The 27704-nt window shown below is 43.2% G+C and overlaps 1 protein-coding gene across 5 annotated transcripts; it reads right to left on the bottom strand.

Moving 5' to 3' along the window:
• aff3 (AF4/FMR2 family, member 3) lies at positions 1 to 27658 on the bottom strand. 5 transcript variants are annotated; one of them, XM_049594455.1, is made up of 19 exons: positions 27456 to 27658; positions 25582 to 25626; positions 17694 to 17768; positions 15636 to 15669; positions 15474 to 15531; positions 14294 to 14345; positions 12704 to 12738; positions 10303 to 10492; positions 4989 to 6992; positions 4642 to 4769; positions 4349 to 4523; positions 4152 to 4255; positions 3990 to 4053; positions 3003 to 3139; positions 2847 to 2918; positions 2639 to 2732; positions 2493 to 2542; positions 2181 to 2386; positions 1 to 1114 (listed from the first exon to the last, which is right to left on the bottom strand). In XM_049594455.1, the coding sequence occupies exons 1-19, from the start codon at positions 27525 to 27527 to the stop codon at positions 993 to 995; spliced, it is 3717 nt and encodes a 1238-aa protein (XP_049450412.1). In that variant the 5' UTR covers positions 27528 to 27658; the 3' UTR covers positions 1 to 992. The 5 variants fall into 5 exon arrangements, with proteins under 5 accessions (XP_049450412.1, XP_049450413.1, XP_049450414.1 ...); XM_049594456.1 differs by lacking the exon at positions 27456 to 27658 and adding an exon at positions 25901 to 25919 and having other exon boundaries at positions 3 to 1114; XM_049594458.1 differs by lacking the exon at positions 1 to 1114 and having other exon boundaries at positions 2255 to 2386; positions 2489 to 2542.
• Positions 27659 to 27704: the final 46 nt, after the last annotated feature.

Genomic DNA, 27704 nt, shown 5'->3' on the forward strand with positions numbered 1-27704 from the left:
TACTTAAAAAAGAATAAAAGTAAAACAGCAATTCAATTTGATTGTCAGGTTAACCCTTTCACAGGGTTAAACAAAACACCCTGATTTTTTTTAATGGGTTTAATAGGCTGATGATTTGAAGAATGTCTTGACCCACAGATGACGTGTAATCCTCCATTTAAAACCTGAAAAATAACCTGCATTAGAGATTGTTACCTCTATAGTGATGCTGTGTTACCTGTGCCACTTGTGCTGTAATGAACTCGAAATTAAAAATGCAGAACCAGACACAAGACAGAACACGTAACAAGAAGTGAGTGACCTCTTCAACTTCATTATTCATTAAATTACATCATCCCACACTCAAAACAGGGACAGAAATACACTTTGCATAAAAGGGACCTTGAATGTTGGCAACTAGACTCACCAACATCTTTTTTTCACTGGGCTTTGTTCTCTTTTTTTTCTCAAAAACAGATATTGCACAGTAAAAACACATAAAAGTAGAAACATCAGAGATTCAAAACCTTTAAAACCTTCATTAGAAAAAGATTCAGAAATGTTTCCGACTTTGGAGAAAGTGGTTTACAATTGAATCGGTCATCTTCTCCTGTTTTGGCCCCAGACAAACAGTCCACTGGATAATTACAAAAAAGGATTCACATGTGAAATTGCACATACAACAGTATGAGAGTCCTCTTTCTGTCACTGTGGGACATTTGGCAAATCATCATAGACTTCACATCCATAGCACACATGACTGTTCAGATTAATCCAATGAGGTGGAGGAGGGTAGTTCATCTGTGAGAAGTTAACGGATCGCTCCTTCAGAAGGCTTCGCACACAGTAAAGCACTCCAGCATCCTATGAGGATGATCAGGCTCCGTGGGATTTCCTCCACAGCTCAGTAGATATTAGTGCTGTCCTGTCAGCTGCATAGAGATCCAGAGTTTTGTCTCCTCCAAATGAGGCCTGGAGATCCAGTGGGCAGGTTACAGTAAATCCTCTCTTTGTTAGTTAAGTTTGGCACTAATGCGTATCCACTGAAGAGCCTGTCTAGTGTATTGGACAGCGTGAGCGATGCTACTGTGAAGAGTCAATGGCCCAGAGAGAGTGTTCAAGTAGTTGAAGAACTCTGTAATGAAAAAGGAAGACAGTGCTCTTAAAGATACAGTGTATATAAGATTTCAGGGTATTTAGTGGCATCTAGCAGTGAGAATAGCAGATTGAAACCAGTTGAAGCTTCTCTTGGTTAGAATTCTTTTAGTGTTCTGTGTTCAGGAGGTTTTTACCAGGAGTCGAATTATCCACAGAGGTCTCCAGCTCTGTAAAACCCAGTGATTAAAACCAGTAGAAACACAGAATAAAGAAGTTTCATGCAGTGTTTCTCCTGTGCTGTTCAGCAGCTTGCTAGCCCAGCACCTGCTAATGTGTGCTCACCTTTCTACCTGACATCTTAAGATCCATGGGCCAGTTGAACAAAGCACCTTAAGTTTGGTACTTAAGTATAACACTGACATGAAATACCTTGCCAATAACTGACTGGAAAGGCGTTACATAAAACTGCAGAGCAATCATTAATTGTAAAGGGGCTGAAGGGCACAGCTTTGGAAAGTTGAGTGATCCAAAACTGGATGGTCACAATCAAAAAGTGACTTCTGGTAAAATTTAAAGTGCAATATCAGTTGCTTGTCATTAAGTGTGTCCACTGGGTTCTGCACAGAAGTAGACAGTATTCATGAAAACAGTGAAAGAAATGGGGTTCTGTGATGCCTATAACAACCCCCTATCACTCCTATCCATCCCTCTGGATCTCACTCCTGCCTACCTTCCGGAAGGTTGGATCCCTCCTACCCACCCAAGAGAGACACTCACACACAGGCAGGACACACCAGGACAATGACAAAATGAAACCATGCCAAGTGACAACAACAGATCGACCTAACTAACTAACGAACTAACTGACTAACTAAGTAACACTAACTAACTAACAAAACAAAAGAAAAGGTCTTAAGGAATCCCTTCAGAGAAAAACTGATCTACTTGAGCCTCATGCACTGCAGTACTTCAGGAATCCATCTGTTATGGGGGGGGGGGGGGGGGTGCATACGTGCATACACAGCAAAGATGAGTTGGGATGACAAAGATATGTGTCTTATTTTTATGTACACAAATCTCATGCATTAGAAGCCCCTGTCTACCTTTATTCTCCTTTGCAAGGTTGTCTGCCACCTCCCAGTATTCAAAGCTGTACAGGACACTGTTGGTGATGTTCAGGTGATTTGCTGCCATCTGGTGGATGCGTTGAGGAATGCTTATGAGAGAAGGGAAGGTGCTGCCCCCGTGTGAACCCCGGCTGAGGTGTTTTGCATTGGGTGAGAGTGAAGACGGGGGTCCTCCGGCACTCCTGGAGGTGAAAACACACGTGCAGCAGAGTGGTGGTGATCAGTGACTGGAATACATGAAAATGAATGAAACAGAGACCTTGGAATATAAAGTCACTATCCACCTACTTCCCAGAGTCACTCCAACAGGGTGGTGTAGAAGGCACTTTGGGAGAACTCTGTGATGACACCATAAACAAGGCAGGAAATAAAACCCAAATGTTTACATTCTACAGATGTAAAGGGTACCTTAGACTTATTATTTTTAGATATACCTTGAAGTAGTCAAGCAGAACTTTGGAGTATTTCAGTGCATGGTCCTTCTTTAGACGAAACATTTGCCAGTAAAGGAGGGCAAGGCATCGGAAACTGTGGACAGCACAAAAGTTAAAAACACTCAGATGGACCACAAATCATCCTCAAAATCTAGGTCCTTCAGTGCGATGATAGATGTGGCATAAACAGAGGAAATGACATACGCACCACAGAACCGCCAGCTGTTTGTCTTCCTGTCTCGCTCCAGGGCCAGAGTGGCTCTTCAGCCTCATTGCGTACCTTAAGACACAGGACTGTTAACAATGGGAGCTTCAGCTCGTGTATATGTGTCTGTTTGACTTGTATCTGTTTTGTGCAACTCACCTAATGAGCTCCACTGTCTCTGAGTACATGGTATACGGAGACTTGGCCTCCAGAGGCCCTTCCTCCATCGCTTTCCCACACTCCATGAAGGAGAGAGCAGCATCAACATAATTCACAGCCTTGCCAAGCTTGTCCACCTGAAAGTCAGACATCAATACACAGGCAAAGATTGGAGTGAACGTTACGGGAATACTTAAATATTTTAGTGTTAGGTGTTAAAATCAAGCAGGTATTGCTAAGAAGGTCTGCAGCTCTGGGGGATTTGTCCAGGATGTGTTAAGCCTTAAAAGAGGTAACCCTTCGTCACGCAAGGTGCTTTCTAACAACTGAGGGGCTCCGCTCTTCTCTTCTTCTTCATACACACATGTTAAGTCTGCTGCCCTACCCTATGTTAGACCGAGTAGTGGGCAGCACAGTGGAAATATTAGGTTTGAACTCTGGTTTCTCCCTGGGAAGATATTTTAAATTCTGAGGAGACAGTACTAAATTAGACTTAGATGTTCCAATACAGCTGTTTCCATAGGTGAAAAACTGTTCTTTATGTGGATCCTGTTAAATGAGTGAATGTCCAAAACAACTAAGTATCTCTGGGTGATGATGTTCCCATTTACTGCACTATTATGATAAAGACAGAAATAGATTACCTTGGTGACTGGATGTGAAGTGATCCAAATTGATTTGCTGTTAATGCCGTGCCATGCTTAGTCAATGCTTACAGTAAGAACCATATGTTCCTGCAGCTGTCCTCAAAAAGACTTCCATGACCTTAAAAAACCTGAACATTACCTCCTGTGACCACTGTTACCTTATAGAAACCCACACTGCCATCTAGTGGTCAAAAATGTTGTAGGCTTTAAATACAATGTCTACACAGCAAGCAAATCATATTTCCCCTTAAATGTCAAAGCATTTCTCCGGTGACTGTACAACATCCCAGTTTTGCTTCACTGTTTATAATTTATATTCAGACAAAAATGAAGAACTCACCATTGCATCTGCACGATGCTTCATCCTTTTAGCTTCGTGTAAGTAGTACTCAGCATGGTGCGGACTAAGATGGACAGAAACACAGAAGAATAAGTGCAGTGCAGTCACAGACAGGTGTCTGGTGAGTCTGTATCTAACAAACATAAAACAGCGTCGGCTCACGTTTCATGGTTTGGCACAGTCCCTCTGTGTCCTGCAGGGCCCCAGGACTCAGATGGTGGTTGGGCCTGTCTGGACACTTTTACACACTCCACCTCCATCTTGGGCTGAGAACACAGGTGAAGAAAAAGAGATGAAATCATCCAAAAAGCAGGGAGGAATGGAGCTGGAATGATCTAGAAACTATTTTTTTGTATCACCTTCACAGCAGAGTCTTTATTCTTGTCTCTGTTCTTGTGGATGTGATGCTGCTCTGAGGTCTTTGTTTTAGGGGGTGGCTTGGTGGACTCAGGGCTGTTGGTCAGCGGGGACAGCGGGGACAGCGGGGACAGCGGAGACAATGGTCTCTTGCTGTCCAAGTACTCCTCCAAGTATCTGCAAGTACACACATGTACATTGACACAGACACACATCATACGGTTTGTGCGAGTATAAAAACACTTGTCACAGATGTGTGACGGCACGTGTGACATAAAATAGTGTCTTTTTTTACCCATTGTGTGTGGTCTCTATCACAAAGTTCTGCTCAGCTGTGTGAGATGAAGCCTCCGTGCGGCCTGAGGGGTCAGGTGCATAAGGAATACTCCTCTTGCTCTCTCTGTGCGACACACCATTCTCCAACTGGTCACACACAAACACACATATTCATGAATCAATGTGTTCTAAGGTAACGAAACCACAACGATTCTTATTTTCAGGTGATTATGCACTGAAGAAAACACACTTATATTATATTTCTGCCAGCACAACCATCTAAATCCAACACTCTGGACCTTTAAAACAATGCCGATACACATCAAATTCAGCAGGGAAGAAAAGCGAATATATAACGTTGTTTACCTTGCGTTTCCTTTTGCCGTCTTTAGTCACAGTCTCGGGGACGTACAGGTGTTTCATAGCCTCTTTTTGCTTGTCCTTGTTTGATGAAGAGGAAGAAGAGGAGGGCTTTTTAACAGGGGAACTAGTAGTGCTGTCCGGGACCCTCTTGAGAAGACAGAGGTCTATTTGCACCACCAGATTTCGAAGTCCTCGCTGGGAAGGCGCTGTGGCTTTTTCACCTCGACCAAACGGGACCAGGGTGTAGAGTTTTTGCTTCCCCTCACTCTGCTGGATCTCACTGGAGTTACCTGAAGCGGGTCCTCTTGGGTAGACCGCCTTCGGTCTGTTGGCATCAGACCTCCCTGGGCCTGGTTGCCCTCTCCTGGGGAGTCTCTTGTGAGAGGTAGAGTCTGCTGGAACTTTGGTGACCGGAGCCTGGTATTCAGATTCTGAGTCTGAGTCTGAAGAGGAAGAGGTGGAGGGTGAGGAGGAGGATGGTTTGTGAGGAGTTGGGGAACGTGACAGGGGAGGTGACGGGTCTCGCTGTAGCTCTCTTTCCTCCTCACTCCTCCCTGCCTTCTTTGTCCTCCGCTGGTGGTGTGAGTCGTCTTGCAGGCGGTGTCGCTCGGTGTTGGTGGGCAGTCTCTGCTTGGCCTGCACTGTTTGCCATTCGAGTCTGTGCTGCTGCTCCCTCCTCCTCCTGCTTTCCCCTCTTGCTGTCTCCTCTCTCTGTCTCTGCCTCTCTATCTCTCCCTCCTCCTCTTCCTCCTCCTCCTCTTCTTCCGCAGAACTCTGGATCCAGGGACGTCTCAGTAGCTGCTCCTCCGCCAGCCTCCTGTCTTCCTTTCTCTCCTGTTTCCCTTGTTGTTTCTCCCGATGCCTGTCCTCTTTCCTCTCGTGTTTTCTCCCGTCAGCTTGACTCAGATGATCTCCTCTGCGTTCCACCTCCTGCTCCTTAAACTGGGGTTTCTTCTGTGGCTTTTTTGTATGGTTAACATGCACAGGAGTTGGGGCTGCAGCCTCCGAAGGCTTGGCTCTGGGTTTTAAGCTAGGGTTAGATCTAGAGTTCAACCCAGTGTTAGGATTAGTAACAGCTTTAGAGGGAGATTGGGAATGAGAACTATGACCAGAGTTGGTTTCACGAGCAGTGGGAGCTAAGTGCTTTGCTCGTGTGGGGCTTTGCTGTGAGCTGGACTGAAACGTAAGCCTGCGCTTGTGGTTGGAGTTGTGGTTGGATCTGCTACTCTGGATTTGCTCAAAATGTGATGTGTGTTTGGGTTTGGGGGTCTCAGAGGGCTGTTTAGAACTCGGTTGAATGGTAGGCGTGGGTCTAGATTTGTGGCTGTGACTCTGGTTAGAGTTTAAAACAGCAGAGTTCTTGGGTTTGTTTTGGTCTTGGTCGTGTGTGGGTCGAGTCTTGGGTCTGTGCTGATGAGTTGGCTGAGGATGAGCGCTGTTTGTAGGCCTGCTCTGAGTGTTGCTGTTAGGCAGTGGGGTAATCCATGACCTGTGTTTTGTCCTGTGGGGGTTAGTTGCTAGACTAGGTTGTGTTGTCTGAACCTCAGGGTGGTGCCGAACCCTGGAAGGAGCAGGTAGGCTTGGACTGGGGCTTCTTGGAGGGTCTCTAGGTATTGGACTAGGGCTACGGCTGGCTCTCGGGCTGCCACACGGACTTGGGCAAACACTTGGAACTGGACTGAGGATAGGGCTGTGCCTTGGGCTTGGGCTAGGACTGGGGCAGGTGCTGGGGAATGGGCTGGGGCTAGGGCAATAGCTATAACCAGGGCTAGGGAGGGGGCTATTGTGGCTGTAGTTGAACTGTGGGCTGGGGATAGGGCTTTGACTTGGGCTGTATTCCTGATTGCTGTCCCAGGACCTGGCTGGAGATGGCGCTCTCTGTGTGTGGGGAGAAGGAGGGCGTCCTGGAAAGCTCTGGGAGGGATCCTGGTCACTGCTGGCAGATTTTTTGCGGGGCTTCTGCAGCCATTTATCCAACTGCCACTGGGTCGCAGAGGGGTGATCAGGCTTGAGAAAGCACAGAGAGAGAAACAAATATCAAATATCAGTCCTTTATTAGTGAAGCTTCACACATGCAGGTACAGTGGTGGGAGAATGCCAGGTTGAACTTTTTCTTAAAGGGACAGTTCAACCCCTAATCAAAAACATATTTTTCCTCTTAATATATCAGACTAGATTGTTTCAGTGTGAGTTGCAGAGTGTTGGGGATATCAGCCATAGATGTCTTCCTTCTCTCTAATATAATGGAACTAGATGGCACTCAGCTTGCGGTGCTCAACACGCCAAAAGATACATTTAAAAAACTCAACAGCAATGTCTCTTTCCAGAAATCATGACCTGGTTACTCAAGATAATCCACAGACCTTGTTGTGAGCAGTTTCATGTGGAGACTATTTTCTTTCGACCGAACTACATCCACCAACCGTATCACTGCACAGAAGGGAGCGTGCAGCAACTCATGTACAAAAGGCTCGTTCTTTTGACAGTTCAAGATGTGAACTCCTCAGCTGAGCTCTTAGCTAGCTCAGTGGTGCTAGGTGAACTGGCAGTAGATGCATGCTTTTCCTCACGGTGATACAGTTGGTGGGTGTCGTTTTATACAAAGAAAATAGTTCTTTTTACCGAACCACAAGGTCTGGTCTCACAAAATGGTCTCTGGATTAACTTGAGTAACTGGTAACATTTAAGTTTTTCAAATGTATTTTTATGGCGCTTTAAGCACCAAAAGAGTGCTGTCTAGTTCCATTATACTGAAGAGAAGGCAGACATCTCTAAGGCGATGTCACTCTGTAACTCACTCCAAAACAATCTAGACTGATAAACAACAGCCCCAAACTCAGGATTTCTGGTAAGATACAGTGGTGGTTATGGTCACTTAGCATCTTCAGATGCGACCTGCCTCCGTACCCTTAAAGTTGACACAGAGTAGGTACAAGAGTAACACTTAGTGCCCGACCTGTGTTTTCCTGATGGTTTAAGAAACGCTCCTAAGCTCAGGGGTAGCCAAATTTGACATACATACAGAAAAATATAAGGAGTCATTGGCCAAACAGTAGTAAAAACATAGTTTTCAACCAGTTACACAGCGAGATAATCCATGTTTCTATTTTTGCCATAGAAAAAATCATTTTCTATCAAAATTACTATGCAACACTACCAAACAAAAAAGAATTTCTCTATCCATCTTTTCAGGTTTGACACCATGTTTAATCATCGTAGGTGACAGGGGTAGGAAACCTGCGACTCTGCAGCACACTCCACTGGAGTCTTCCTCACAAGGCTAGCTATGGTTTTAAAATCCAAAAAAGGAAAAGTCTTGGAGAATAAAAATTACAGGAAAATGCAGGATTAATAGAGTTGTGACAGGCTGATTTGCGTTCACTACCAACACTGTTAAAGTTAAAGTGTTAAATAATGATAGAGAGCCCACTGCAGAGTAGCCACCTTGTAGTAAATCATATAAATGAATGCTTATTTTGACCTGTTTGTAATGTTGATGGGCTAATTTAGATTTAACAGTCTGTTACCTTGATTTAAATTTGTTCTGCGGCTCCAGACAGATTTTCTTTTTTCTGTTTTTGGTCAGTAACGGCTCTTTTAATAGTTAAGGTTGCCAACCCCTGGTGGGTGAAGTAGCAAAAGCTAGTGTTTAAATTAAAAAGTGCATTGGCAGGACTTGTTAGTAGTAGCCTAGTTGTTTAAGATGACAGTGACATCATGTTTAAACTTGGCTATTAGTTTGTTTTTAAAAATTTGCCGTGGGCCATTTACAAACAGGCAGGCCACGATTGGCCCGCGGACCGTAGTTTGGCCAGCCCTGCTCTAAAAATATACACACAAAAGTGTTGAAGTAGAAGTGTGAAGCAGCAGAAAAATGAAATACTCAAGGAAAGTACAAGTACATAAAACTGTACATCAAATTCCATCACTGTACACACATCATTGTCTTTACTAGTAAAGAGATGACAAAGTGCAAGCAGACGCATTTAACCATGTGAGGAATGGCACATATAACATCAGTCTCACACTGCACCAGAATCATTTAAAATGCACAACATGCACTTAAATACCTCACTGACTCAGCTCTCATTAAAACAACTCCAAAAACACAAGACTGATTTTATGACTCATGCTCAAAAAGTTTTCTTTAACTAAAAATTCCTACTGACACTATAACCTCCTTTCTCGTCCCACAGTGCACATCTGTGCTTACAGTAGCTCAACCCCCATCCAATTATGCCAAATGACTCACTTACTGTTTACTTAACAACTGGCTTGGTAACCAAAAATGAGACGAACACAAGAGAAAGCAGGCGTTTCTACTTAAACATTAAAAAAAAAGCCCAAAGAGGATACTCACATCTGGAGAGCAAACTCCTTTCTCTCCCTGGCGTTCCCTCTTTTCTCCCGTTGCTGACCAGGAACTAAATTAAACCTCTACTCCTCAAGTCAAACAGTGACCCCCCCCTCCCCACATCCCTCGCCCTCTTTCCAGAGAAGACACTGCATCTCTTGTACCGTCTCGACTGCCCTCCCTCCTTCTCTTCTGTCCCTCCCTCTTTCTCTCACTACCTGGAACTCCAGATTCGCTGCTTCCATAACGCCAACCCCCATCTCTTCCTTGGGAGACATTTAAACAGTCTACGTAAATGAAAAACACATGGCGTGCACCCCCCCCCAACCCCAACCCCAACCCCAAACACACACTCCACTCCCTCTCCCTCCATAGGGGCCCGATGTAGTGCGTGTATAGTAATACAGTCCTCTATGTCGTACAGGGCCTTCCATTCATAAAAGAGGAGCAGGTTTCCCCTTCATTCCCCACATAGCACACATCTCAACCCCCACAATGCCCCACACCTCCAAGCGGCCGTCATACCTCTACACCTCAGCACTAAGTCGCCCATTCACCATTCATTATTTGTCTAAGATAATGATATGCAAGTAGTCCACATTCTCTGTGTGCACTGTTGTTTTGAAGGCAAAGGTAACTCTAGTCGCTGATGTCAACACAACCTCCAGTCTTGGTGACTTCCACCTCCCGAGGGCTTTCCTCTTTAAGACTGGGCTTGTTGACATGACACCCAGGCACTAATTCCCAAAGCTACCTCTGCCCCTCCTCCTCCTCCTCCTCCTCCTCCTCTCCAACTCACACGCATTCCTCATTCCTCTGTCCCTCCCCACACCTGCCGTCAACTGCCTTGAGGCCACCACTCCCTGTAGAGACTTCACCCCTGAGGGCACACAACCAGAGGAAGAGACAGACAGACGAGGCACGGAGAAGAGGAGATAGGAGGTTGTGGCTCAGTGTTGGTACCTCCTTGCTGTTGCAGTGGGGGGGCGCAGTGGCAGGCGACGCAGGATCGGGGTGAATGTCTGGGCTCCGGCTGGGGCTCCGGGAGTGAAGGCTGCTGCTGCCTGACTCGGCGGAGGAGTCGGAGCCCGAGGAGTCCGAGCTGGAATGTCTCACCCGCCTGCCATGTGTGTGCACTCGCTGTGCTGACAGGCTGTCAGTCAACACACACACAAACATCAGAGAGGGGTCAGCGTATGGACACAACCCAGTTGAGCACGTACACACACACACATAGACACACACACATTCAAAGGCAGACAGATGTTGTTGTTATTCACACATTATAAAGTTGAGGTAGGTAGTTTAATTTTGGTGTCGTTGGGAAAAATTTCCATAATAAACTCTGAGCATATTGTAATTTGAGTGGACTGAGGGAAAGCTAGACTTCCACACCTCCTCTTGGCTCTGCTTTAGAAAATCTAGCTTGTGACAGAAGACTTTGACCAATCACAGGTCATTTTAGAGATGGTATTCCTATTGACTTTGGTTCGGTTCAATTGAACTCAAGTTTGTTTGCCCCCTAAGTGTGGTTCATTTCGGCAGGTGTGGACACAGCAATCACACTCAGGTGTGCACCTAAACAACCGGATCGAGACCTTCTTGAAGAGGTGGTCTCAGTCCGGTTACAAACAAACTCTGGTGCGGTTCATTTGTGGTGAGAACGTGTTCTGACCTGGATCTGAACCAACTGCAGTCACATGACACATTGTTTGGGTTAAACATGAGCATGTTACAGTCCTGGAGGATTATTAATGTGCACCTCCTCCTGTACTGCCTTAATATGCACATTCAGCACATCCAATGCATCAAAACATTGTTTTCTAGTTGGAGCCGCGCCTCGTTTTCAAACTGTATGGTTTGACTAAAATGAACAATGACAGCATTATAGTCCACGATGAGCAGCGCTAAAATCAACCTGCGTAGTTGTCCCTCCATTGTGACATTAGAAAGTGTCACATTTATCTTGCAAGTGTACTCTTCTTCAACATTTTGTTTACTTCCTGGATTTATCCCACATGGAAATTCTGACCAATCAAGAGCAGCTTTCTCACACAAGGCATTTGATCTAGCCCGCTTGTAAATGCTGTCGTGAGAACACGAACCAACTCTAGACAATTATACAACTTTATAACAAAATGAGTCCCTGATTCAGACCAAAGCAAGACAACTCTAGGTCTGAAAGCACCCTTAGACTCTCTTCAAAAACAAAGTCTAAAAGAGAGTCAGACAATAAAAGAAAAAAACACATCATTATCAGCAAAGCATTTCAGAGATGGATAAAAAATGTTGCTAAGAGTTTAGCCTTCTACTACCTGCAGCCAAAGGCTCACAGCTGCAGCTTCAGGTTCACTTCTATGTAGCTAACGTTAGCAAGAGCCTCAAATTACAGTGTGTCCGCCTTACTCCTCGTAGCTACAGACCACCTCACAAGGAGGAGACTGGCTGCTCCAGAGACAGACCCCAGCTACAGGAGACTGGACAGCCCCAACTCCTGACCACAAACTTTCTGTTGCTGCTGTTACCCAGTTTAGACCCAATGCTACCAATGGCTGCCAGCCTGCTGTGATACCCAGTGCTGGGGGGTTTGTGCTGGCTGCATTGTAGCCACCAACAAGAGATCTGTCTTCTGAACTAATGCCATCTTTTCTCTTGGGGAAACAGTTGAGGCGTAGGGACTGTGGAGTGACTTGTGTTTTAAGGGCGGTGGCCTTGTGGGTAACCTGTGAGGGTGTGACGTGTGCTTTGTGTGTTACGTGCGTGTGGAGGGAAGCAGCTCTCTCGGGGTGTCTTGGTGAAGATGGCAGGCGGCAAAGAGAGATGTTAGTCAGCAGAATTAAGTGTCTAGATAAGCTCAAGCTGAGCTTTTCAACCTCATGAGAAAATCATGTTTATGGTTTTGTGATGAAGACTGCAATAAAGACATTGTTGTGAGTGGCACCCAAACGCCTCACCATCCTTCCTTCTGTAGAGTGGTCGATCGCTAGAATCTAGTTACCAGCTAATAACGAGCCAAGCTAATTTAATGTTAATAGGCCAGCGTGTTCCCAATTACGGTTCAGAGCTGGTAGGCTGTCATGGAGAGAGGTAACGCTTGTCTCATTGGTGGTGCAGCTGTACCATGAAATAAGATAAAATAAATCAATGTATGGGAAACACTGGGTTACTGTATAAAACCCGTGTACATGCCCGTCATCGTCTGGTAGGAGGGGCTTAGAGCTGCAGGAGGAGGGTGTATTTTAATTTTTTTCATTTTATTTTGCCTTTTCAGATTTCTGCCTGTCCCACCTTTAACTTTTGTTAACAGACAAACATCCAAAGTCCATATCCGCAGTATGCACACATGATATTCGTAATCAAGTACCTGAGTCCATCCCAGGAAGCTGACTCATGAGTTGCCTTCAGGGACACAAAACACAAAACAGAGAGATATCATCCACAGGAGCCGTGCAGAAAACAGCTTGTTACACTCAGTGTGTTACCTCAGCTGTCATAATATCTTTAGTAGCAAGCAGGGTACAAAATAAACACAAAAAAAGTTATTTTGTACCCTGGTAGCAGGAAACAGTCTTAACTATGTGGCGGTTGTGCCAGACTCTGTGTGTGCGCTCACACGCACACCATTAAACACTACCAGAAAACAGGCATCGTTCAGCAGGGGCTGCCAAACAATCCAGTCATGGTCTGTTTTGCTTTGTCTTACACTTTCTCTTCCTGGTTTCTCACATTGTCCGGCTGTACGATAGCAGGAAGATAAATCCAGCTGAGGTCAAACCTACTTAGTTATTATTTCGGTGTCATGCCAAACATCTGGCACATAAGAAACAGCTATTTTACAAAACTAAAACATGCATCATCCAGTAGCACATATACGAAAAACAACGTTACATCATGTAGTGACTGCAGGAAACAAACTAATAGTCACAGAGAGGCTGAGGCTGGGCCTGGTTAACTTGTCTGACAGCTGACAAAAGATTCACTGAGATCTAAAAATACGTCAAATAAATGTATTAATGAAAAGGAATCAACTTACTATAACTTGTACAAACTTAAAATTAAGATGATCACAGCGAACAAAGAAAAGTGCAGTCAACAAAACCAGAGGTGAGGATGAGATGCTGATATAGATTCTAGATCTTGTCTTGTCTTTTCTTATCTTATTGTCTTACCTTGTCTCATCTTATCTCATCTTATCATATCTTATCGTATCGTATCTTGCCGTATCTTGTCTTGTCTTATTGTGTCTTATCTTGTCTCATCTTATCTCATCTTCTCCTGTATCTTATCTTATTGTATCTTATTGTATCGTGTCTTGTCTTGTCATATCTTATTGTGTCTTATCTTGTCTCATCTTATCTCATCTTGTCTTATCTTACCATATCTTCTCTTGTCTTAATGTATCTTATCCTATCGTATCTTGTCAAATCTTGTCTTGTCTTATCATATCTTATTGTGTCTTATCTTATCTTCTCTTATCTTATTGTATCTTATTGTATCGTGTCTTGTCTTGTCGTATCTTATCTTTAAACAATTTCCCCCGGGGATTAATAAAGTATTCTGAATCTGAATCTTATCTTACTAATGTTATTATCATTAACCAGGCTTTATTAATAATAATGAAATAGTAAACAATTCTGTATTAGAAGGAGAATGCACAGTGGGTGGTCGTGACAGTGATGCATGACCCAGACATGAAATGGTAAGGGGTTATTTCACAAAATTATCCCGCTTATTACATGGCTATTTACTAAACAAATCAATAGTTTGACAAAAAAGATTGAAAAGTTGAAAATGATTTCATTGCTTCAGTCAGTGTCTGTGATCAGAACTCTGTCCATATCAGCCTGTGATATTCAGAAATAACAGACCGTGGCATAGAATGAGCAGACTGACTCAAGTATTGAACAAAGCCGTGTAATGAAGGTATCGTCAAAGCACTTTGAATGTCACCTACTCTTTGAGTGTCCTCATCATCACTGCTCAGCTTCAGGTCATCAGCAAGCATTCTGTAGGCAGAGAAACAAACAGTCAGACAAACAACACTGTTGTACATTTAATCTGTAGGGTTTTCAGCAGAGATGCGACCAAGCTTTTTTATCTCCTAGAACCAATTCCGATACCTTAACTCAGGATATCTGCCAATACCAAGTACCAATCTGATACCAGTGATTTCTTTTTCACAAATTTAAAATCTGCACAAATCATGGTGTGGATCATTTTTAAGTACAATTAGACAATGTCAGGTAATGCTGTGAATTTTTTGATTATATTGATGAAGAAACTGTATATAATGTAGACTGTTCACATCAATCAGGTACTGGAACTGACAGAAATCCATCGGTGCATGCTTAGTTTCCGACACTTTTAAGTCCTCCTGCAGATATTCCTTTTAATCAGTATCAAACACACTAAAATAACAAATGTCTTTTTATAATTCCTCCAAAAAATATGCCTCTGTAGTCTTCCAAATAAGTGATAATATCAAACCCAAGAGCCTGTATCAGACAAATATTTATATAACTAATCCACAGTTAGTTGGGATATGGTATAATGTGGTTCATATGTGTCTCAAATAAAACATAAAGTCAGATTTCAAAAACAGAGATAACTCAGTTCTCAAAGCCAAGGTGTTAAGATGAACCATATATACTGTACTGATCCACTGTTTCGGGGTTGTTAATATACAGTATGTAACTAAACACACTCCAGCTGGATTGTAAAATGTGCTGAAAATTTGTGGGAAGAAAAATATATCTTCCAAATGTTTTGAAAACGTTACATAACGCAGGCTGTGTGTTAATGTGAAACACGCTGTTAGCTTTAAACACTGAACATGTGTTTCACAGTAAAAGAGGATGTAACAAACAGGAGCACATCGGTCTCCACTGACAGCTTTCAGGAATGTTACCCGACCTTTGACCTGACCTTTGTTATGTAGCCTGAAACACTGTTTGTCTATTTCCCTTCACTCTAATTACAGCTTCTCCCTGTGGCAGCGCAGACAATGTTGTTCATGATTTGTTTCTAATTTTACAGAAGCTGCTGAGAGGAAAACATAAATGATGTGTGTGATGTATGACATCGTCCATGTTTGACGACCCTCGGTGGATCGTGTTTCCTCATTACCCACTTACGATTTGTGAGGTGCCACGCGAGGGTGACGGGTCATTCGCAGCTGAACATCCCCCCGACCTCACAGAGAGAGAAACATATTCAAAACCAGTAAATAAACTGTATATTAACAGAGAGCCAAATGTAGAATATTGTACATATCAGATAGGTTAATAAACACATACTGTGCCTTTGTTGTGCAGTTGGTATTTTTGCTTCCTTTGAAAAGAGGGAGAACAGAAGATAGTGAAACATGTGTGTCCACAGATTTAGTTATTGTCCTTTTTCAATGTATCTGTGCGTTCCATACTACTGTCAGAAGCCGCGATGATGGATGACAGCACATTCAGGTGACTGATGAGCAGTTGATTAGTAATAATAGAAATACAAATACAAAGGGCAAAAGTATTAGCTAACAATGACGGAGAAATGTGTAGCCTATGTAAAGTCACTATCATGAATATAATGTTAGAATCTGCAATATATGTGGTTATTACTTTTGCAAAATAGTAATCAGAGCTGTCCAGGTTGACCTCCATCTCTGGTGAGCTTGGTGAATGGCATTATCTCCATGGTAACGGATGTATGAGCAAGCGGGTCAAAGTTCAGGGCGTAACATTATGAGGAAGTAGTGTAAGTAGTATGTCCTGATTGTGTTTTTTTCCTAATAGATGCCATCTTGCTCAAACAGTGTTTTTTGGGGGGGCTTTTTTGTTTGTTTGTTTTAATTAGCGAACATATGTAGAACATACAAAAACATACAACATCTCATGGAGAATGTTTCTCCTATAAAAATACAGAATAGTCAATCTTGATGAAGATGAGCAAAAAGAAAAAAAATAAACAAAATAAAATAGACTAGGGGGAGACTTATGTAAGAACTGTAAAAGGTACGTTAATGGATTAAAGTAACAAGCATACAAAAATTAACAACATGGAGCAAAAACATCAAGATGAAAAACTAGGCTCATAATTCAAAACAAAAACTGAGAAAAGTCGATTCTTGTCTTTCTTGCAGTCCTGCTAAAAGTCAGTGTTCAAGTTTTTTCAGTGACAAGAAAAACAACTTAAAGTCATTTATAAACCAGTTATAGGAGGGCTTACTATTCCTGCACTTGTTACAATGAGGTATTTACCCATAAGTAAAATTATTTATTGTATGTCCTGATTGTGTGCATAGTGCATGCAACACTACACACGTTTTAAGGGTAGCTGCAGTACCTACTAAAAGTAAAAGAAAAAATATGCAACTTGGAACAGGCCCTATTATTCCTTGTCAAAGCCTGCCACCTACGTTACCCACAATGCAACTTGACCACTGATAGTTTGCTTCAGAGAATCAGGTGTGTTCTGCTAGTAGCAGCTAATGTAGCCTCGATTAACCTGTACCACAACAGAATGACTTCTGTATGTTTATGTCCTTTTATTTCTTTCGGACTGGTTCAAACAAAGTGGATCTGGGGAATTAAGTGTTGACTTGGTCGGAAAGAACAGCTTGAACGTTAGCTGATATGGGAAATGAAGGGAAATTAGATGAGTCTTGGCATACCTTTTAAATAACAAAGTTTTGAAACTTTGGGCTTAATGAAAGTTATTGAGTATTTTCAAGTCAAAAGGCTCAAGTCCAAGTGAAGTCACGATTCATTGGTATTAAAGTCCAAGTTTAAATTTTGTCAAGACAAGTCTAAAGTCATCAAATTTGCATTCTCGGAACCCATCGGCTGTATTCGGCGTCTGACTTTTGTCTGACCCCAATTTTTTGGCATTCTGGTTTGATTTGGGCGAATGAGGCGAATTTCCATTTCCGACTTTCGTTTATATATAAGTAAATATGCTGAACCACTGCGATGGATTCAGAGTTTGCAGTGACGCCAATTATGTTCCGCCTCGTTAGTTCACCGCATGGACCGTTTAACCTGGCAACAACTGCAGCTGGCTCAAACGTGATTGGTCAATGTCATGCGGACTACAAAGAGCCTACAACCGGAAACCAGGGCTCTTCTGCTCTACTTCCGGAGGCAAGATCTCAGGGGTTTGCCTACAGACTCTACATTCACTGAATGTAGAGTCTGTATATAGAGACCATCAAATTTGTGACTTAAGTCCAAGTCATGTGACTGAAATCTGCACCTCTGGCACTCTGCTAGACCTATAAACAGACTTTAATATGTAAAATTGTTGGAGTTCCCCTTTATGTATCCAAGATCAAAACACACACACGAATTCAGCACACCCACGCATACCTTAGGGTTGTAGAGGATTCGCTGGGCCTGGTCACCCCCTAAGGCTTGCTGGGACGGCCAGGACTGAGTCATGTCCTGTGCAACAGAAGGAGGGGTCAAAGGTAAACTGTGAGATGCCACTGTGAGTGATGTTTCTCACATGCAGAAACTCCACACATCCTAAATCTGTCACTCGGACTTTCCTCAGTTTTCTTTCATTTAGGAGCAAATTATATCTCTTGTTTACACACACACACACACACACACACACACACACACACACACACACACACACACACATACACAGAGCGCCTCTTCTGACAGTTGACTCTTGTTATCAGCACTGCTCCTCCCCAGCAGGGGGAGTGTGACTGGCTATAAATATGGGTTAGTCTCAGTGTGTGCTGAGAGATGTGTGATACATGGTTGGTGTGGGGGCGTGTACTCTGCAGCGGTGTCAGGATTCCTGTGCCATCATTTTGCTGATTGATTGATGTACTGCTTATCTTTTCCCAGATATTTTAAGTACCTGCTTTTATAAAAATTCATTACTAGATAGATTTTATGAATCTATTTGTTCTCTTTTGGAAACTGAATTTGTTTCTGGCTGTGTTCACTCAGTGTGCTCCATTTGTTTTGTTTTCTGAATATGAACCAATTGCACAGTATGAGCTGAAAATGTGATTGAATAAACATTTTAAAAAGGCATGATTTTGCTTTCCAAGAGCGCAGATCTGAGATCTGAGTATCACTACACTGACGAGTTTCCTCGCTTTTGAAAGGTGGAAATCTCAGAGGTGTGCACTCAGTGAACCAGAGCACGAGACAGCTCATCAAAACATTTGTTACTCGTTAGGCGGCTCTGGGGAAATGAATATAGAAGACGTCAGCTGGCTCGGGCCACAACAAGTCCTCATCAGTACCAAGTGCAACAGTTAAAATCACACTGCACTTGTAGGGTACAATATCCAACTGAAGATAGTACAATAGAGGAGGAAATTACAAATCACTTTGCAGATTATTTGAACATTTTCAGAAAGAACTCAGAGCCCATAAACCCTGTGAGAAACACTAACACAGTATCTGCACAGTCAACTTTCAGACTGCAGGTACTTTGTTGTTGGTGCTTACAGTTGTATATACTACGGGGATGACAAGCCGGAAAGGGCCATGGATTGGAATTCAATGCGGGCTGCTGATTTCACCTACATGGGGACCAGGTGAGCTGGAGGTTAAGTGATTTTTTTTTTATATTTGCCACTTGTGACACAGTGTTTTTTTATAAGCAGGGTTTTTCCCTTCTTCATTCTCAAAAAAATTCTTTCTACACACACTGTTGTAAAAAAAATCTGTCCAAATGAAAACACAACTGAAGCGCTGTCAAGAGCATGCCAAACCAACAGGTAGCGATATAAAGGTAAACCTAAAGGAGGGTTTCCCCCACATGCATTTATTTGTGGTAGCCCACCATGATTATCTGCTGCCACAAATACCCAGTTAACATTTGTGTGTGCCCCATGTGGTTAATAAACTAGCTTTAAAATAGGGCCTATATGACATGAGTGGTTTGACCCAAGTGGGCCCCACATGGATTATGCTACAGCTACCAAGGCACCAAGTGGGTATGTGCCCAAAATGGGCATCTTATCCTGGGCCCACTCGAGTAAAATCCACCCATGCAGGCAATTGCCTTGGCGCCATTATGGAACCCTTGGACAATCCCATAAAGGACCCATTTTTCAGCTCATTTACTACCCACATGGGTCCCACATACAAATGTTGGATGGGTAGATTTTCTATTTTTGGAGCTGGATCGTTCATTAGGAGTGCTACAGAAATATAAGTTTGGTTATTAATAGCAACACACTGTCGTAGCGCAGAGCAGACTCAGGGCAGAGACGGAGCAGCAGAGCATCAGGTGCACTGGGAGTGAAACTTTACCATTCATTCTACTTGGTCTAAAAGTTTGCGTTCACTTGCAGCAGCTGCTCCTCTCTGACCTGGTCAGCTCTGAACGTCCCGACAGATCACTTATCCAACTCATGGAGATTTCTGCCTGTGTTACATTCACAGACCCGCAAAAATATCCGACTTTAAAGAGGGAACACAAAAGGGATACAAAGGGACCCTTGGGCATTTAAAAGAAAAAACAAACAAAGCAAAACAAAAAAACCCCAGAAAGTTTGCTGGCCCCCTCCCTCCGCCCCCTGTTGTCAGCTATCACCTAAATGCAGTTTTTACATTTGTAACTTTTAAGATATTATTATTATTATTGTATTGTACCTTTAATTGCCCCTTTTTTACACTCTCCCTAGTAGGGGGAGTTTTTGGATTTTATAGAGAGTTAATCGCAGTGGAGAGTGGAGCCACTCAGTTTTTTGACCTCCTATCTCTTCTGTCCTTCACCTTTTACTTTACCTCTTTTTTCCTGGATAATTTTGGATTTGGAAAGGGACAATTGTTTCTGTATTGTCATTAAGACAAAGGGGAGGATTAGAGCGTCAAGCTATGGCTTCACTGATTGGCTTTAAAGGGGAACACCACCCAAAATAATAATTCTGATGTGTTATTTCCACCTCTGTGGTGTTAACGCTCTAACTATTTTTCAGTTAACCAAAGATAACAGTATTTACGAAAATGAGAAATTAAAAATTACAAATGATCCCGGGGTAATTATCTCATATTATTTCATATTTGAAATACATGTGGTGCACGCTCACAGCTTGGTGACAGCACGTGTCACTGCTCACCCTGAGGGAAGACTGAAGTGATGATTGCACATGATTATACACCTGGACTATTATGAAAATTGACCCCGTTTCTTATTTGTTCTCACCGCACGGCGCTCGACAGGAAACCAGCCACATGGAGAGAGCTCTGCATCCACAGTACTCTGTCTTTGCTCCTGCTCTGATTATAATCTCTGCTGATTAGATTGCCTGCAGTCACACTCAGACAACCCGGGCCTCATGGATGCTGACAAAACGGCCTGATTTTGTACCATTCATTTACCATGTTAGTATGATCTGGCTCCTCAGTTGTGTTATAATGTGGGAGCATGGGGGTTCAGGGTATAACATCTATGTGAGTGGTGATCACTGGGTGAGGGACGGCAAGAGGTAGATTGACTGCTAAAACTCTGGAAAAGGTCATGTTTCATCAGCTCAGATGTCAAACTCAACCGTGGCTGTTGAGGTCTCAACGAATAGTTTGTGACCACTCTCATGTCTGTACGCCAAATATGAAGCTACAGTGTAGGCTGTATAGTGGACAGTGCCACCGGTGACATCATGAATTGGTTTGTGGACTTCCGTTTCGAAGCCTTGAGTCTGGCTGTAATCTTTGGCCATCATCATCTTGTTTTTTGGAGACAGAAGTGACCATATTTGGACGAGAGGGTGGAGTTGTGGAGGAGCGAGTGGTGGGTCTAACTGAGAACTCAAGGACACTGCCATGGTAACTGTGTCCTAAAGCATACCCTTCTTTATCATCTATTTTACTGTAAATGGGACCATACTTTACAAAATGACCATCATGCTGTATCTCAGAAGACTTGAAACTACAGATTAAGGCAATAAACTCATTACGAAAATGGAGGAGATAACCCCTTGAGCTATGGGACTCCATAAAATCATGGGGTTTCACTCAGGTTGTAGGGAATGATTTGGTGAGCTCCGTGAGTTGTTGGTAGAACTTTGGCTAGAGGGGTTTTTCCAGAAAGGGATTTCCTGGTTAAGGTTAAAAAAAAAAGCCTGGGTTGGGGTTACAATGAATAAATTTAGCCCGCAAAGCAAACTTCTCCCATGTGCGCTCCGTGACTGTCTAAGCCCAATTTAGCCCATACTCTAAGGGTGCTTTCAGACCTAGAGTTGTCTTGCTTTGGTCCGAATCAGGGACTAATTTTTTTTACAAAGTTGTATAATTGCCTAGAGTTGGTTCGTGTTCTCTCTCTATTTACAAGCGGACCAGATCAAATGCCTTGCGCAAGAAAGCTGCTCTTAATTGGTCAGAATTTCCATGTGGGAAAAATCCAGGAAGTAAACAAAACGTTGAAGAAGAGTACACTTGCAAGATAAATGTGACACTTTCTAATGTCACAATGGAGGGACAACTACGCAGGTTGATTTTAGCGCTGCTCATCGTGGACTATATTGCTGTCATTGTTCATTTTAGTCAAAGCATACAGTTTGAAAACGAGGCGCTGCTCCAACTAGAAAACAATGTTTTGATGCATTGGATGTGCTGAATGTGCATATTAAGGCAGTACAGGAGGAGGTGCACATTAATAATCCTCCAGGACTGTAACATGCTCATGTTTAACCCAAACAATGTGTCACGTGACTGCAGTTGGTTCAGATCCAGGTCGGAACCGCATCAGAGTTTGTTTGTAACCGGACCGAGACCATCTCTTCAAGAAGGTCTTGGTCCGGTTGTTTTGGTGCACACCTGAATGTGATTGCTGTGTTCACACCTGCCCAAAGGAACCGCACTTAGGGGGCAAACAAACTTGAGTTCGACTGAACTGAACCAAACAGGGCAGGTGTGAAAACACCCCAAGTGCACGGTCATGACCTTTCCACAATAACATTATGATGGCCAACTTGAGAATTTATCAGCAGTCAGGTAAAAGTCCCGGTTGCAACAGAGTGTATCTTCATAATTTGATGATCACAAAAAAAAAACAAAACATTTGAAGAGAGATGTTAGGTCCCCTGTAGGTTTCATCTTGGGATGATGGCAAAGATTGGGATAATAAACAACTTTTAGGTTACAGTTTTGACCCAATGCAAGCTGATTGCATCAGGCATACAACACTTTGTGTGACGCAAGATGTAAGGCAGTGCCCCCGGGTGAAACCCTGTGTTTTTAAGGAGTCCCCTTTGAACTACAGTCAGTTGCCAGTTAGCGTAGCTTAGCTAAGCAAAAGTCAAGAAATAACCTGGCACATACCCCCTGGCTGTAGCTTCACATTTACTGTACAAAAATGAGAGAGGTCTCAGTCTTCTCATCTAACTCCCAGCAAAAAGCAAATAAGTGTTTCCCAAAATGTCACACTATCTATTTTAAGTCTAATGGAAGTCTCCTAGAAGGAATGTTCCCACTTTCATTCATTCAAATCCAGTGACGCTCATGAAATGACACATTTTTATGAACCTGTCAGGTGATTCAAAACCTTTTCTTCCTCCTCTTCCCTCTTCCCACCCTCTACAGTAAACCTCGAAGGGCAAATGTTTCCTCTTTCTGCTCATCCTTTCACGTCATTATCTCTCCTCCCTCAGTCACCAAGGACACAGCACCAGCCCTCACCCCTTTCCTCCTCCAACAACAACAAGGTCTCCCAGGTGGAAACACTATGTGTTGCTATCTTCCTCCCACCCTGAGTACTGTATCTCTATTCTCCTCCTCCACTCCTCCTATCTGTCCCACACTGGTGACAGGACACAGGACTCAGGGAGCAGTGATCCTCTGCATCGTAAACATAACAGGAAAAATACAGAAACCTCAGTGCCACCGAGCACAGTCTGAGATATCTGTGAGATTAGAGCTGAAAAGATGGGTGGATTAATTGATTAGTCACTTGATTGTTGGAAAAATAATCTGTAACTATCTTAATAATCAATTAATAGTTTATTTTTTTTCCACAAGAAAAAATCCAAACAAGGTTGCTGCCTGTCAAATATGAGGATATTCTGCCTTTCTGGGTTTTATTGCATGATCCAAACATCTCAGATGTTAAGATTTGCTGTTTTTTTCTTGTTGTTTTTTAGAGTTATGTCATAGCCTTAGTATTTAGGTTTTAATAATGGTTTTTAAAATTATTTCTTTATTATTCAAATATTTTTATTGGCTTTTTAAACTGCACACGCATACAATACAATCTTTAAAATTATTTGTAATGCCTGGTGTTAGTTTTATTTTATTCCACAGACTTTTATTTATTGACTTTTGGAAGACTAATGGGAAGAACGGGGATTCGATCCCCGGCTCCTCCAGCCTGCATGTCGAAGTATCCTTGAGCAAGACACTGAACCCCAAATTGCTTCTGATGGCTGTTCCATCGGTGTGTGAGAGCTTGTGAATGTTTACTGAGTAGCAGGTGGCACCTTGTACAGTAGCCTCAGCCACCAGTGTGTGAATGCGTGAATGTGACATTTAGTGTAAAAGTCCTTTGAGTGGCTGGAGGACTAGAAAACCGCTTTTCAAGTGCAGTCCATTTACTGTAGACAGCGAGCATACAGACAAACTGTAGAGGCTGAAGCTAACTAAGTTTTGCAAGACCTGGTTTTGATCTTTATTAGCTTAATGATGATCTTACCTGGTCATTTGATCAGATAGCTGTAACCATAAAAGTATGTCACTACTGGCCATTTAGTGGGATCATTTGTTCAAGATAAGTGATATAAGCAGAAGGGACACTGAGATAAACCGACAATAGCTTGAGTTTGTGGATGTAACTTTTCCTGTCTGGTAGACTTATGGTGTTAAAATAATCCTTTGACATGCTGACATCTACAGTTTATAGTGAGCTACAAACATTTTGTTAGGGTTTCACCCCTTAATTCAGGGGTAGGTAACCTGTGGCACCTTTTCCTCTAAATGTTACTTGGGTCCTATCTAAATGACTTTCAGTAGTAGCCCCTTTTACACTGCCAGATTTTTCTGCGAATGTTGGGCCTTTTTGCCGGCAAGCTGCGAGCATTTAGACACAGAGTCAGATTGGCGAGTTGACCCAAGGTGCCCAATTTTCCGCCTCGCAGGGTAGACATATTGGCGGAACCCTTTCAGTTTAAACAGACCGAGGCGGCCTTCCACAACGGGAGGGGCTGTTGAAGACTTGTGGGCGGAGCTGTTGATGACGCCACACATGCGAGCCACTGGCGGTGGATAAACAGGAAACAGCTGATAGTAGGAATTAGCGAGCACCTAGTAGCAAAAGGGAAACACAAACCTGACAGACACTGTAAAGATGAGCAACTGGAGAGACAAGGAATTGCGCGCCCTCCTTGTCCTCGCAAACAAAGAGGTGAAGAATGGGCCAACTTATGAGAGAATTTCCAAAGGACTGACTAGCCACGGCTTCCCTCCCACATCACTGTTTATGTCACACGCTGAGCTACGCGTTTTGTTACTTGCTCACGCCCCCCATTGCCCCGAAAAAGGCGCATTCTGTATAAACAAAAGTAGGCAGGAGGCATTTTGCTGCACTCCCCGATTTTGTTTTTATACTGCCAATGCTGAAAAAAGACTGATTGGGCTTTCCTGCAAATTTGCAGGAGTCCTATCTAAAAAGGGCTACTGATAGCTAGTCTTGAGTCTCTTTAGCGAGGCTAGCTGTAGACTCCAAATTCAAAAACGTAAAAGTTTCAGAGGAAAAAAAGAGATATTCAAAATGGTTGGACAGATGAATTCACTTTCACCTCCAATTCTTACTCTAGAATTAGCTTACTGCAGAGTAGCCACCTTGTGCTACAACATATTGATGAATACTCATTTAGACCTGTTAGTAATGTTGATGGGATATTTTAGTTGCAATAGTCTGTGTTACCTTCAAAATAAGACTCAATAATGTTTTGCACTCCAGATTTATTTATCTATTTTTGGTCAAAAATGGCTCTTTTGATAGTAAAGGTTGCTGACCCCTGCCTTAGCTGCATATTATGGCGCCGTTTGTCGCCCCCTCCAGTGGGCGTGGTTTTCAGAGTATGACATGTTGTGCTCTGTCTCTATGGTTGAATCTAGCAAATGCCATTAGAAGCACTACAAGGAGGAGGAAAGTGAGTTTTTTCACAAACTATCTCTCTCACGTACTACTGTGTGAGTGTAGTGACAGTTTCAGCAGACATGACAAAAAGCTATTTTTATAATCAAATTATTTTATAATTAAGAAAATAAAAAAGGAATTTGTTACCTCCAGAATATCTTTGGCACAGCTGCTGTGTTGGCTTCTTGTTACCTGTGCAAACAGAAGAAAGGAGGCGATGGTAAATGAGGAGAAAGTCACAGGAAGTCAAGGCCAGCAGGTGATCGGAGGGAGTTTAGTGACCCTTCAGATCAGCAGGCACAAAACAAGTCATTAACCACAGTAGACAAGAACATGGAAGAGGAGCTGTTGTTGCCCACGGACCATATCTGAGCATCCAAATTACAGTAAAGTGCTGAGTGTGTCACATCTAAAATTCACTCTTACGCAAGTTCAACAGCAAATATAGCCGTGCACAAGTACTCACTCAGGGACTCATTCATTTCTTCCACCGGTCATTGCTCAAGATGTTAACTTTCACTCTCCCTCACAAAGATAACACACACACACACATTCAAAAAATAACTGTCTGCATTCTGCTTCCCGCCTTTTTGCTGCGACATTCACAACTCGGTGTCACACTTTACTGTAAACCTCACAGTCTCTCACACACACGCACGCAGTAATTGTGAGAGTTGAGAGGAGGTTGTTGATGACTCATATCTTAGAAATCACAGCTGCAGATGATCAGACGGATGTTGATTCTGTTGCAAGCAACTTTCTGTTTCCATCCGCATTAGGCAACCCCACTCTCCCTCCCCCACGTTCCTCCCCCCCTTGTCACAACCCAGCTCACAATTCAAATTCACCTCATTGGCATGAACGCCCAGAACCATGTTGCTCAAGCAGAAAGATAAAGGAATGAATACTTTGCATCACTGTGTGCAAGACAAGTGTGTGTAGGTGCTCTCTGTTGATGTGGGAGTGTGTTTCGTTCTGACTGTGAGTTTTGTGGGAACAGTCTACAGCAAAAAACTGTATTGTTTTGTTTAGTTCATCATTCATAGCAGGGCTCACGATCTTTATCTTGTCAGGTTTGGTTTCAGTTTACTTCTTCATCAGTCTGAATTTCTATATTTCTATGTGAACCTTTGGACTATCTTTAACATGTCCTTTACACTACATAGGCCAGTTTTCATTTTGGTGACTTGCTTCTTTCTTCTGTGACCCACTCTGTCTCCTGCGCCATCTGTGCAGCATAAGTATGCACAGTAGAAAACGTGTGTAGTGCAGCGTGCATGCCTGTGTGTGTGTGTGTGTGTGTGTGTGTGTGTGTGTGTGTGTGTGTGAAGCTGTGTCTTCTTGCATGCATGACTCACTAAGGTCAGTGTCTGAGTGGATGCACTCAACGCCTGAGGATGAAAAACAGTGTGTGTGAGAAACTGTCTGATTATTACAGCTACAAGGCAGTTATGAGGCCATAGGCACTAAATGAAAAACATAAACACAGACAGCCAGTGTTTTACCTCCCTGTAGCGGTGCACGAGCAAAAGAAGCCAGGCTGTCTTCCTCAGTTTACACTCCATTAGTACGGATATTGTCATGTGCAATGTGTTTCACACGTCCATACCCAGCAGCACCACAGGCTACAGCTCTGGTGCAATACCCTGATGAGTGAACTCCTCAGGGACCAAACAAACCACAACCCATCATAACACCTGCAGCAAGCAGCATGCAAGCCAAGTAGACTACTAACCACCTGTTACATTCTTAAAGTATCAGCTATTACTGGAGTTATGCTCATTTTCAGCTTCTGTGCAGCACTTCCATCTGTGTTGGGAAAAAATGTGAAAACACCTTTAATGTGCAAACTGAATTTTAGTGTAAATAAGAGCAGAAGATGCAACACTCTGCAGGAATGATCCCTTTTTAAATCCAGTGTTTAGTAATCTTTACAAATAACCTGCATGCACTCCACATGTGCAGTCTTGTGACTTTAAACAACATAGAAAGACAGATATAATCCACATGCACTCCCTCACCTGAGAATATGCGCATTTGAGTAGAAAACACACAACGGAAAGTTTCCCTTTGCCACCGAGGACAGTAGGCATGGTTCCTGGCTGGTCAGCGCTCTCCTCCGGTGTCCATGCCAGTGAGGACTCGCGTTAAGAGCAGCGGATGCGGTGCCCCCTCCGTGACGCTGGGCAGAGCGGCTCTTCACTGCCGGAGTGTGTCTGTGTCACCGGGGGAGACAGAGGGCGATGTAGGCGGGCCGGTAACGTCAGAGA

Source organism: Epinephelus fuscoguttatus, linkage group LG13, assembly GCF_011397635.1.
Source record: "Epinephelus fuscoguttatus linkage group LG13, E.fuscoguttatus.final_Chr_v1".
Classification (NCBI taxonomy): domain Eukaryota; kingdom Metazoa; phylum Chordata; class Actinopteri; order Perciformes; family Serranidae; genus Epinephelus; species Epinephelus fuscoguttatus.

What these genes read in the sequence shown, in the direction of transcription:
- aff3 (XM_049594455.1), bottom strand. Translation starts at nt 27,527, where the DNA reads ATGCCTACTGTCCTCGGTGGCAAAGGGAAACTTTCCGTTGTGTGTTTT. An exon ending in GTGCCAAAGATATTCTGGAG is followed by an intron (nt 17,769 to 25,581) that starts GTAACAAATTCC and finishes TCTGTTGCACAG; the next exon opens with GACATGACTCAGTCCTGGCC. An exon ending in TGTTGGAGTGACTCTGGGAA is followed by an intron (nt 2,387 to 2,492) that starts GTAGGTGGATAG and finishes TTTCACCTCCAG; the next exon opens with GAGTGCCGGAGGACCCCCGT.